At 33.9% G+C, this 12,953-nt stretch overlaps 1 protein-coding gene across 2 annotated transcripts in view; it reads right to left on the reverse strand.

Moving 5' to 3' along the window:
- Nucleotides 1-275: 275 nt before the first annotated feature.
- Nucleotides 276-12,953, reverse strand: part of LOC107843665 (cell number regulator 6) — a 51,490-nt gene continuing 38,812 nt past the window's right edge. For both annotated transcript variants that reach the window (XM_016688032.2, XM_016688031.2), the window contains one exon: nt 276-776. In XM_016688032.2, the coding sequence (XP_016543518.2) occupies nt 543-776 (234 nt within the window). In that variant the 3' untranslated portion in view covers nt 276-542. The remainder of the gene's footprint in view (nt 777-12,953) is intronic.

The following is a 12,953-nucleotide window of genomic DNA, read 5'->3' on the forward strand; positions in this document are numbered from 1 at the left end:
AAAAGTTTGATTTGGAAACTTTTGTTGGTGGTTTGTATGATGAACTCTACTGCGTTGAAAATATAAACAATTCGTAATTTTTGACCTGTACTTTATTCTTACAAGATTTTTAAATTTTTATTTTCATGTACACAAGTAAAGTAAGGATTCATAAGCGTGCATAAGTAACATCGAAGAAAATTAGTGTAAAAGGAAATAGAATGAACTGTGATCAAGGATTCATAAGGTGTAGAATAAGTTAAGTCAAAGAAAATTAGAGTAATAAGGAAAGAGAATGAAGAGTAATTTCCCTATGGGCAATCACAATGCTTAATAAGTAGTTTCACAAAAAAATTCTATTTATTGTCAGATGACTAAATCCTTCAATGCAAAAATGAAAAAAAAAAATGCTTTTCCAACAACATACTCAATGTGATCTCACAATTAAGGTCTGAAGAGATGACTGTACTCTATCTTGCACATAGAGAAGTTATTTCAGATAAATTCCAACTCAAAAAAATGAAAAACATTTCCCAACAAAAGAAAAAAAAATACAACATATTTCATGGGGATTCTATCTCCAAACCTTGGTACGGTACAATTTCTTTGCCAGAAGAATTAACTACAACTTGATCATTATTTTCAGTTGAAGTCATCTCTTGAACTGCTGGTGGATCTACAACTGTTGTTGTCGGGTTATCATTACATGATAAATGAAGCTTTGTCTCCCTATGTTCTTGACATATTGCACACCAATGCAAACAACAATGCACCATACATGGATCACATGGTGAATCCTGTACGTAAGTGTAATGGAACAACACAATCATTAGTAATTTTTTTCTTTTAAGAAAATAAACCAAATATTAGGTAGTGACATCATAAAAATATTTACACAAATTCACTTATACAAGGCACATATAGGTTGGAATTACCCAGTAACTTCTGCTCACATAATATTTCTTATGAAAATTCAGTAAGTAATTGTAAATAATGAATTCTGACACTAATAAATTCAATAAACAGTGATGGAATTTCCAATTCGAACTTCTAAGATAAATCTTTACCACAAACACATATAATTAGTTACCTAACAAAAATGGTAGCTAATATATTATAATATACTAAATTTCATCATATAAAGTATCTTTTTACAATAAAGGTATACTCCCTCCATCACATTTTATGTGGCACATTTTGACTTGAGGCAGTATTTAAGAAAAAAAAATACTTTTGAAACTTGTGGTCTCAAATAATCCTTAGATATTAATGTGGCTATAAATCATTTCATTAAGGGTGAAAGTATATTTTTAACGTCAAATTATTTCTAATTAAAGTAAAGTGGCATTCTTTTTGGAATGGACTAAAAGAAAAGTTTGCAACATAAAATGAGACTGTAATGATCCTTCATGTCATTTTTCATATTTTTGCTTATTCTCACCGTTAGGACTTACCCATAGATCCCCCAAGTCATTTATGACTTGCTGGGACTGAGAGTTCGATTATCGGGCAGTTCCTTTGGTCTTTAGAGTCAATTCCCTATTTTGAAGTCTCCACGGTTCGAAATGGCCACCGACCAAGAACTTCATTAAAACGATCTTAGATGTGAATTCTGATTGTGCCAATAGCTCTAGAATATTGAATTTAGGCTAGGTTTACCTTTAGTTTGCGTCCGAATGTATCCGAACTTATTTTGACCTATTGGTCAAAAAGTTTTAAAATAAAAAATATGAGTGTGGGACCCACATTCAATTAAAATGACCTTTAATGGGAAATTTTACTATGCCATTGCATCCGAAACGTCAAATTTAGAGGGGTTACATAGTTCATTGACATAAATCGAAGTTCAAACAAGTCCCGAGACCTTAGCCGAAACTTGGAAAAAATTTGAAGTTTCAATTGATATCTGCTGCAAAGAGGGGATACCATAATCACATAAGGTGTATGGTGATCTCCCTATTGTGGTAGAAAACCCTGGATAGCGATAGCAACATCTTTGTACCTGGTATGGGCATAAAATGACCCCTTAAGACTTATTTTGGTTATTTTTTCTTCATCCTGGAGACCTAGAAACCCTAAAAGGGTGTGATGGCTTGAAAATGAGTCTTTGGGTGACTTGGGAACTTGCTAAACATCTATTATCATGATTATTATCAGAATTAAGGTAAGATTTCACTAATTCCTTGGTAAATTTTTTTAGTCCTTGACCCAGAGCCCAAAATTACATAGGGCTTGATTTTAGCCCAAAGTTTACTTGGTTTCACCAATTTCTTGATTTTTATAATTAATTATTTATGTATGAATGTTGGGTTATCCTCGAAAATATGATTTCCATAAGTGAAACTCACGTGGGGTTTTTGCTGCAGTTTTTGGACCCGGAGCACAACAGTGTAATATGGGTATCATTATTCTTGTATTGATAAGTAGATTACAATTTTTATAGTGTGATGAAATTTTGGTCTTGTGAAATAAAGAGGAGCTTTTGATGAACAATTTGAGGATTTACGGTTCCACTTGAGGTAGTCTTCAGCCTACTTTTCTTTATAAGATGATCCATGTTATATATTGTGTGTAAATTTGGATATTAAGTTTGATTATGGGTAGAATGACTTAGTATTGATTCCTCAAGTTGGGGGATTAGATGAGAGTTTTTTTACCCATAAGGTGAAATGCTTCTTATTCATTTAGAATCCTAGTGTCTTCTCCTTAAATTGAGTAAATTCATAGAATGGATTTGATAAAATGCTAGTTGTGTCATGGGGTTTTAGTGTGAAAAGTAAGTTTCGCATGTTTAACCTTATTTGGGCTATTGTTGTAATTTTGAAACCATAATTTAGGCGGAGTTGAATTAAATGTCTATATTTTTAGACGAAGTTCCTATCTTAGGTTTGTTTATGGCTTGCTTGACGTTTAGAAGTTGAACTATATAACATAGCACAGTTTGGGGAATAAATTGCCTAAATATGGAATTTGGGGATTGAAATTAGACTATTCCAACCCCCCATAGGCTGAAACTTATGGTAGTCCTTGTGGACTTAGTTGTGGATGTAAGGCATAGGTGATACTACTGAGCCTTTAGAATAAGTTTACTTCGTGTCTCGATGTATTGTGATGATTTTTCCTAGATTATGATTAATGGCCTTTAGAGATAATATCCATCTTAGAAGTAATGTTTGGCCTATAGAGATGTTAATTCTCTTATATATAATGTTGGGCCTATAGAGATGTTATTTCCTTGTATAGGTGATATGTCGTATAGATGTGATATGTCTCATAGTTATAAGTTATGCCTCATTGATGCATTATGCCTCCTAGATGTGACATGATTATTGATAGCATGCCTATTAGATGTGAGATGTTTATTAATAGTATGTCTCCTAGATGTGAGATGCTTATTGATAGTATGCATCCTAGATGTGAGATGATTATTTATATAATATGCCTCCTAGGTATAAGACATTTATTATATACTATGCCTCCTAGTGTGAGATGGTAACAAATATGCTTTATGGCTTACAAGATACGCGAAGTCTTATGGTTATGTTATGTCTTATGGATACGAGATGACTTTTTATATGTTTATTAATATGAGCTCCATATATGCATGTGGGCCCAAGGCCGTGATTATAATGTTATGATTATTCTAGATACATTATTGGGCCAAAGACCATGTTAGGATATGAGTTAACAATTCAAAAAGTATTTAACCATGCAAAGGATGTGATTGTAGTTTATTGATATATTAATGCTTATGATTCCATTGTCTGAATACTGGTGATGGAATGCATAGATGTTGTATATTTATGATGAATCGATTTAGTAGATTCATGATGCATAGATGTGGTATATTCATGATGCATAGATGTGGTATATTCATATGCATAGATGTTGTATATTTATGATGCATAGATGAGGTATATTAATGATGCATAGATGCAGTATATTCATGATGCATAGGTGTTGTTTTTTCATGATGCATAGATTTATTATATTCATGATCCTTATAGGTGGTACATTCTTGGTCATTAAATCGGTAAGTGATGCGACTCTAATTAAAACATTAACGAATTACTTTTTTTTTCAAAATAGGGGTTAAAGCCCACATTTTACCTTAAAACTAATTTATTTTCATAATAATAAATGTCTGTCTTAATGAATAACCTTCATGTAAAAGAGATTAAAATTGATGTTTCAAATATTTAACTAAGAAAGACTCTGGTCTAATATTTGATACTCCTAATTACTCTAACCATCAGATATTTCAACCCTTTCTATACTTTTATAATGATTAAGTCCCGAAGTTCATTCCGGGAAATGGATTGGAGATTTTCACTCCTTTTTTCCATGACTTAACTCCGTGCACATATGATAATATTTAGTGCTAATGATAATTAGTAACCATGAGGATTAGCTGACATTAATAATTAAGCCAACGATGGTGACTAGTTTATACGACGAGTATTAGTGGATTGATGGCATTAATTAATAAATGGTGTAAGTTAGTAAATGAATAGTGAATAAATGGCAGTTTGTGGTGATTATGTATTTAAATACACATATCTGTGGTATGGAACGGAGAAAGATGTTGTATTAATGATAACCCTGGGTAAAACCCGAGAATAATTATAATATTCATGTTATGTATATATGCTTACAGATAATGTGACATTGATGATTAACGATGAATTAGGGAAACATACTCTACCTTGCATCTCTTTTCATGTTTATTTACTTTATCCCTCGTGGGGCTTGCTATTTACTTTAGCTCTTGTAGGGCTTGCTTTTTACTTCAACCCTCATAGGGTTTACTCTCTATTATTGACAATTAATTTGAATATTATGATGATATGATGATACCTGACAATGATAGAGGATATTATGATGCTTTGATAATACCCGGTAAGGACGGAGGATATTATGCTGATGTGATGATACAAGACATAAAACACAAAATTTAAAATAATACGAAAACAAGGACAATCAAAAGAAAACACTAAAAACAAAGAAACAAGATAGAAAATAAAAGAATAGATAGATTGACATAAATCGATAACGAGAGGACAACCAAGGGTATACCAATTCCTAGACCTTTCTATCATTCATCGACACCACCAACCTCTTACGAGGACACAACAGAAATGGATTTAGAGCAACCGCATTTTTCACAACTCAAGAAACTCCCAAAAAGTTTCTATAATACACTCTCAAGTGTCAACTCAATTCATCATTCATAACTACCTAAAAATGAAACAAAAGTAGCAATTTATAGCCATGGACTATTTATTTCATAATAGGTTCAAAAGTGACCCTAAAAGCTATTGTACCCAAAAGTGGCCCAAAGCCCAAATCATTATAATGGACGCCCATACTCTCTTGAAGCCCAAGCTATCATCCAAATGAGATGTGGCCCATTATTTTCTTGGAGGATATCACCAAATATAGCTTCTTCCTAAGATATCCTCTATTCACGTATTTGATATCCTAGAACGACAAGTCTTGAATCAATAGATGTGATCCTTGAAGAATCGATCCCAAAGGAGTGGAGCTCATTGATCTTGTATCATCCTTCCTTTCTTGAAGAGGATTCATCCTTAAATCCAACTCCATTATCAATATGTCATTTCACCTTTCAAGTTTGGAATTCTTTGGTAAGAATTTCATTTGTCTTTTAAGCTCATTCTCATATGGCATTAACCTCGCATCTTCCTTCGATATTGTTTGTTCATGAACCTACAAAAATGAAGAAGTGATGCTAGGTAAAATTCTAGCATCCTGATTAGTGAGGGAAAAATATTCCATGTTGGAATTGGTCTTTTTAATTTGGATTTGTGTTGGTTGAACAATGTCTTTGGTAACTTGGTTTGTAGTGGGTTAGAAAGAGGGAACATGTTCTTGAGGTAGAATCAGCTATGATCTTTGGTAATGGGGTATTTGTTGGTAGAACTATAGTGTTGGGGTACATTGGGTGGGGTTTGGGTAGTAAGATATGTCACCTTTTCCATCTTCCCTTTCAAACGTGACCCATGCTCCTTCCAACTCTTCAATTCTTGTCGCCAATCCATGATGGCTTCCCATACAGTTTTCAATGTTACACCACCCATAGTTCTTTAGCAGAATTGAGAAAAGGGAAGAAACAATAATTAATTATTCTTTTGAAGGTCAAATACTCTACTCAACAAAGAAAGACATAACAAAAATCATACAAAGAAATTACAACACAAAATAAGAACAAATAAGAACTAATTGAACAACTAAGTAGATTACAATTTAGTTGTTAATTAGTTTCAAGAATCAAAGAAATGAAAGGAGGAATTAACATATGAAAGCAATGGTTTTGAACCTAATTTAGTTGAGTTTTGAAGTTGATAAGGTGTTCAAGAGAGTTGGAGATAAGTTGTATATGTGTTAGGGATACCTAGATGCACCTTGGATGTATACCAAATGCGGGGTGGACGGTTTTGAGGTTTGGGAACAGGTTGGGCGTAGGTTGAGGGAAGGTTGGATGCATAAGGGTGTCCCTTTACTGGTTGGACCTCCTTTGGATGTGTTTAAGAATCCCAAATGCAGGTCCAAGGCAGTCTAAAAATAGGTCAGCCACCAGTTCACTTAAAGTACCAATTTTGTTTTCTTGTGGTCCCCCTTTCTCCACTTCTTTGGAATAGTCTCTTGGATCTTCAAAAAGGTACTTGTAGAAAGACTTTTTTACAACTTTTTATTCACTTTTTAGGATCAAAAAATAACTTTTTGAAAGGAATTCAAGATGAAGATTTGAATCTTCCTCAAGAACACTCAAGAACACCAAGAACAACAAAACTTTAAAAATTTATATCTCTTAAACCGTTGATCGAAATGCGACAAAATTTTGAACCAAGGCTATTTTAAATCTTATAAACACATTCCAAACACCAAATAATACAAGACGTAAAACACAAAATTGAAAAAAATACGAAAATAAGAATAATCAAAGGAAAACACTAAAAATAAAGAAACAAGATAGAAAATAAAGGGATAGATAGATTGACATAAACCGATATTAAGAGGACAACCAAGGGTATGCCAAAACCTAGACCTTCCTATCAATCATAGACAACACCAACCTCCTACGCGGACATAGTAAAAATGGATTCCGATCAACCACGTTTCTCACAACTCAAGAAACTCCCAACAAGTTTCTACAAAACACTCGCAAGTGTCAATTCAATTCATCATTCATCAACCACCTAAAAATGAAAGAAAACTATCAATTCATAGCAATGAGCCATTTATTATACAATGGGCCCAAAAGTGACCCTAAAAGCTATTGGGCCCAAAAGTGACCCAAAGCCCAAAATATTGAAATGGATGCTCATACTCTCTCAAAGAATCAATTTGAAAGGAGTGGAGCCCATTGATCTTGTATCATATGATCATACCCGATAAGGACGAAGGATATTATGAAGATATGATGAAATTCGAAAAGGCTGAAGGATATTATGATGATTCAATGATACCCGACAAGGTTTTGGGATAGTTATAATGATGCATATTGATTATATTGATGTTCCTATATGTACATATATTGATTTGAGTCTGACTATCCCCATGTATGGAAATTATATATATGTATATATATACCCGATAAGACCGAAAGATAATTATGATGATGATATCTATGATAATGTGGGTCATGACAATGATGATTATGGCTATGATGGTTATGATAATGATGGTTATAATGACGATGGTTATAATGATGAGGTTGTAATATTGATTATATATTTAGCATTTGTTCTTGTAGGAGCATTGCCTATCACCAGTATACGCATATATCTATCAGCCTTTATAGGGGGTTGCATAGGTATGGATAATAATTATACCTTGTGGTGTGTTTTTATATTGATTTAACCTTCTGAGCCTGGGGTGGTGGGTGCACGTGGTAGGCTCGGCTAGGTATTTGGTAGTCCTGACTAGCCGGTTACTCGCCTTGTTTTTGACAATGTTATTATCATTGTTGTGATCATATTATGACTAGTTTCTAATAGATTCGTCATTGAATTTGTATCGATACATAAGGTAAGATTCCAACACCTTTTATCTTATGATTATAGTATTATGCATGACCATTTGATGTCTTGAAATATGGAATAGAACCCTGAATATTCTAACACTAGATCTTGTTATGATTTTGAGATCTAAATAGCTAGTTTGATGATCTAGGTTGTATTTCGAGAAGATCTTGGTTGTATATATATATATATATATATATATATATATATATATATATATATATGTATATATATTACTTTCTTCTGCCTTTACTTTGTATTTTGGCCAGTGATATATGGTATAGTGTTTAGATTCCTAACATGACTGAAATTAAGATAGTGCCTTCTCATTAATATTTAGCCTTATTATGTTAGTCTCTTGGACATGAATAGGATAGTTTATCCTTATTATTTCATTTGTTGTCTTATATAGTTGTTGGACATTTGGGTGTAGTTTTTATTTTTCTTATCTATTATATGTATTTGCTTTATCTTTGGAGCTCAGTCGTTGTTTCCTACTAAGTACCATGTGTTAGGTACTCATACTACACTTCTACAGCCTGCAGATCATAATACGAGTTATCATTATTGATGTGTATGTCATGCGAAGAAACCATAGTTTAGAGACTTAAAGTGAGCTCCTGACATTTGGAGTATTACTTAACTCTATCTTATGTATTAGACTAGTCTCCATGTTTTATTCCAAAATAAGTTATATTAGTGTATTCATTTGTACTTCACTTTGTACCTTGTATTATTAGTGGCTCTTGTACTGATACCTCCAGGTCTTATGATTATATTGTGTAATTGATTTTGTATTTCAAATATTTTGCATTCTTTTCTTTATCTATTTGAGTAGCCCATTACTAGTTTTTTCGAACTACAGGTATGGCTTTCCTACTGGTAGGTTATAGTAGGCGCCAGCGCCACCATGATTTAAGATATTTGGTTGTGACAAATTGGTATTAGAGCCTAGGTTTCATCGGTGTTTTAGTACAAGAGGTATGTGTTGGTAGAGTTGCAAATTGATGCATAGAAGTTCATAACCTATCTTTGAGAGGCTATAGAGAAACTCTTAGGAAATTCATTTCTTGACTCCTTATCGTGTCTCTGCATTTATCTAAACCTTAAACACATTCTTTGACTCTATTTTGTCCCTAAATGGGTGATGCATGATGGTAGATAGATGCGGATGAGACTTCAACACGTGTTTTTAGAGCTTCAGCACAACATTAGTTTAGAGAGTCAGAGACAAATATCAAAGATCTTTAGCATAAGCTAAAGGATTTAGGGCTAGCTTAGGCTCTAGTAAAGCTCATGACTACTTCAACCTTCAAGGTTAAGCATTGGGGATCCAAGACATGTTGAAAATCCCTCTTAACTATGGATGACATTTGATTCTTAAAGTATTTTTTTAGAAAAGAGGTGGGTCTATTAGTGTTTATTAGGGTTCTTTACCAGTTTCTGGGTACGATATTTGATTTTTAAAGTGGGCCAGCTTATGAATATCCTTATGAGTAGGAATGGTGTGTAGATTTATTAGATGATTTGCATTTCCACTTCAATTGGTATCGAAGCACATGATAGCAGCTGGTTCTTCCTTCTATAAGGTTGTTGGTCATTCAAGAGCCGTAGAGTGAGTATGTAAAATGTATGGAAGTGGCAACAAGAGTCCATGACTTTGGTATTATGTTGTTGGTATTTTTTTCGAGCATGAGTATACTTTTGGTAGAGGTTAGCTTCACTTGCATTATATCAAATCTATGTAGGTAGTGTTTTAGACTATTAGTAGTTCTAAGATTAGTCATGATAATCATATCTCACTTAAGATTAAGGTTCTTTTTCGATGACAAAGGTGGAACAACTCTCCCAACCATGCGTAAGATGTTGGACCCCATGGTAAATTACATGGTTTATGTCAGTTAGAATAATATCACATAAGAAAGAATAAAAGTAAAGCTTATAGAAACTAAGTGTTATGGCTCATAAAGTTTATCCTTATGCCTTATTATTCATATTCATGATGTTGCAGTCTTTTGATTATTTCAAGCTCAAGGTGAGTCATCTATACTTGGTATGCATCATCTGAAAGTGTATATATATGTATATACAGTTATTGATTTAGTTTTTCATTCATCTCCACATATTCAATACATTCCAGAGTTACTGACCCACATATATGTCTATGTGCTACATTGTCTTATAATATAGGTTCTGGTGCTCATTTCCAGCAGGACGATTAACTTCGGGCATCATCACCTGCATCATAACTTTGGGTGAGTCCTCATAGTCTGAGGACCCATTTTATCAAATATCTATTAAGTGTTAAAGTGTATTATTATGTGATTTCTAGCTATGTTCGTGTCAGTTGGGGTCTCTCCCAGTAGGTCCCTAGTCAGAAGTATAGGATTGTCAGACTGTTTATCTTTTAAGTTCAAAAGTATCTATTTAAAGATTCCCAAGTTAAAGACTTTTGGTTAGGATATGAATTCAGTTATCTTTAGATTCTAATATGTCAGTTTACATTTCTTATGAGGTCTAAGTTAAGTAGGCTTTATGAGCTATCTTGGTACTATTTATAGTCTTGAGCACCGTATGGTATCCAGGGCGTTCTTCCGGGTTACAAACTAGATATCAGAGCCTAAGGTTTTAAAGATTCTTAGGGTGTCAGAAAAGTTGTGTTACATAGAGTCCTGATCATAAATGTAAAACATGCCTCATTTATGAGTAAGAGGCTACAAAATGAGATAAGAATCATGATCTATCATGCTTATAGTTGTCTTTATCTGCTTTAACTCATTCCTTTTTATGATCGAATATGCCTTCTTATCAATCCAATGCCCACAAAATGGTTATTAACGACAACTACATGCCATCCCTCATAATGAGAATATGTCTCATGCTAAATTTTTGGTTACCTTTCCAGTGTTGTCCTAAGCGGTGAATGCGAATGTTCAGGGCAACTAGCCGGCAGCAGTCCCACTTCAAAAAAATGTAATTTTAGTTGTAGCCAAGATTTAGGATTTTATAAGAATGAATCCACGTAAGTTCAATGGTTCAAAGGTAGATGAGGATTCTCAACTCTTTATTGATGAAGTGAGAAAGATTACTCATATTATGCATATTACTGAAGAGGGGAGTATAGAATTGGCATCCTATAGGCTAAAGGATATTGCTTATGATTGGTTTAGTATATATAAGGAAGGTAAGGGTGATAATATATCTTCTATGAGTTGGCAGGTATTTTAGAATATTTTTCAAGATAGGTTATTTCCATGTGAGATAAGGAAGGATAAGGTAGGGAAGTTCATGAGCCTGAGGAACGGCTCTACGACGGTGAAAGAGTACTGCCTTAAATTAACACAGCTGTCTAGTTATTCTCTTGAATTATTATCTGATTTTATAGATCATACGAGCAAGTTTGTTACTAGGTGTCTGATTTAGATCTGAACGAGTGTAGGACTGCAATGCTAATTGGGGTACGAATATTGCTCGGTTGATGACTCATGCTTAATAAATTGAGATGGAAAAGTTAAAGAAAAGAGAGAAGAGAGGCCTAGTTACTAGACATGTGCAAAGTATGGCAAGACTTATCCTGCTAAGTGTTTGATAGGTAAAGAGGGTTACTACGATTGTGGAAAGTTTAGCCACTTGATCAATAAGTGTCCATATACTAAGAAGGGAAGTAGGGATGTTCGTCCTTAGAATCAGGTTACTAATCCAGTAGCTCAGCCAAGTCGTCCAGTCCCTCTACAAGAAGCATCTTTTATTACCCATGGCGGTCTGCACCAGAATTAGTTATATGTTTTACCATTCCATCAGGAGTAGGAGAGCTCACCAGATGTTGTCATTGGATTGCATCATGCCTTTTACCTTGATGTGTATATGTTGTTAGACTCGGGATTAAATCTCTATTATGTTACTTCATTAGTTGCTATGAATTTTGGGGGTAGGATCTAAAATCTCTCTAAGCCCTTCTCAGTTTCCACCCTAGTGGGTAAGTCATTTATTGTAGAACGAGTCTATAAGAGTGTCTTATTACTTTCCTCCAAAATATCATACCAGCAGACCTAATAGAGTTAGAAATGGTATATTTTGATATTATTCTTGGCATAGACTGGTTCCATTCATGCTATGCATCTATAGATTATTGTACCCGTGGGGTGAAGTTTTTGTTTCCTAATGAGGCAATTTTAGAATGAGAGGGTAGTTTTGTATCTCCCAATGGTTATTTTATCTCTTATCTTAAGGCTAGAAAGTTAATAGAAAAAGAGTGTATCAATCATTTAGTTCTAGTAGAAAATACTAAGTCTGAAGTCCTAATAGTTCAATAAGTCTGTGTAGTCAATGTGTTTCCTGAGGTGCTCCCCAAAGATTTGCTAGGGGTACCCCCAGATAGAGAAATAGATTTAGTATTAACCTTCTTCCTAATAATCAACCCATCTGTATCCCTCCATGTCATATGGCTCCAGCTGAAGCTAAAGAGTTAAAGAAACAGCTTAATGACCTCTTAGATAAAGGTTTCATAAGACCTAGTGTCTCTTCATGGGGTGCTCCAGTTATTTTTGTGTGCAAAAAGGATGATACTCTAAGAATGTGTATAGATTATAGATAGCTAAACAAGGTTACCATTAATAACAAGTATCATATTCCTAGAATCGATGATTTGTTTGATCAGCTTCAGGGTGCTTGTGGGTTCTATAAGACTGACCTTAGGTCAGGATATCATCAGTTGAAAGTTAGAGAGCTAGACATTTCAAAAACAGCATTCCAAATGAGGTGTGGCCATGCTGAGTTTGTGGTTATGTCGTTTGGAATGATAAATGCTCCTATAATATTTATGGATTTGATGAAAGGGTCTTTAAGAATTACTTGGACATATTTGTCATTGTCTTTATAGATGACATACTACTTTATTCGAGGAGTGAGGAAGAAAATGCAGATCATTTG

Source organism: Capsicum annuum, chromosome 10 (assembly GCF_002878395.1).
Source record: "Capsicum annuum cultivar UCD-10X-F1 chromosome 10, UCD10Xv1.1, whole genome shotgun sequence".
NCBI lineage: Eukaryota > Viridiplantae > Streptophyta > Magnoliopsida > Solanales > Solanaceae > Capsicum > Capsicum annuum.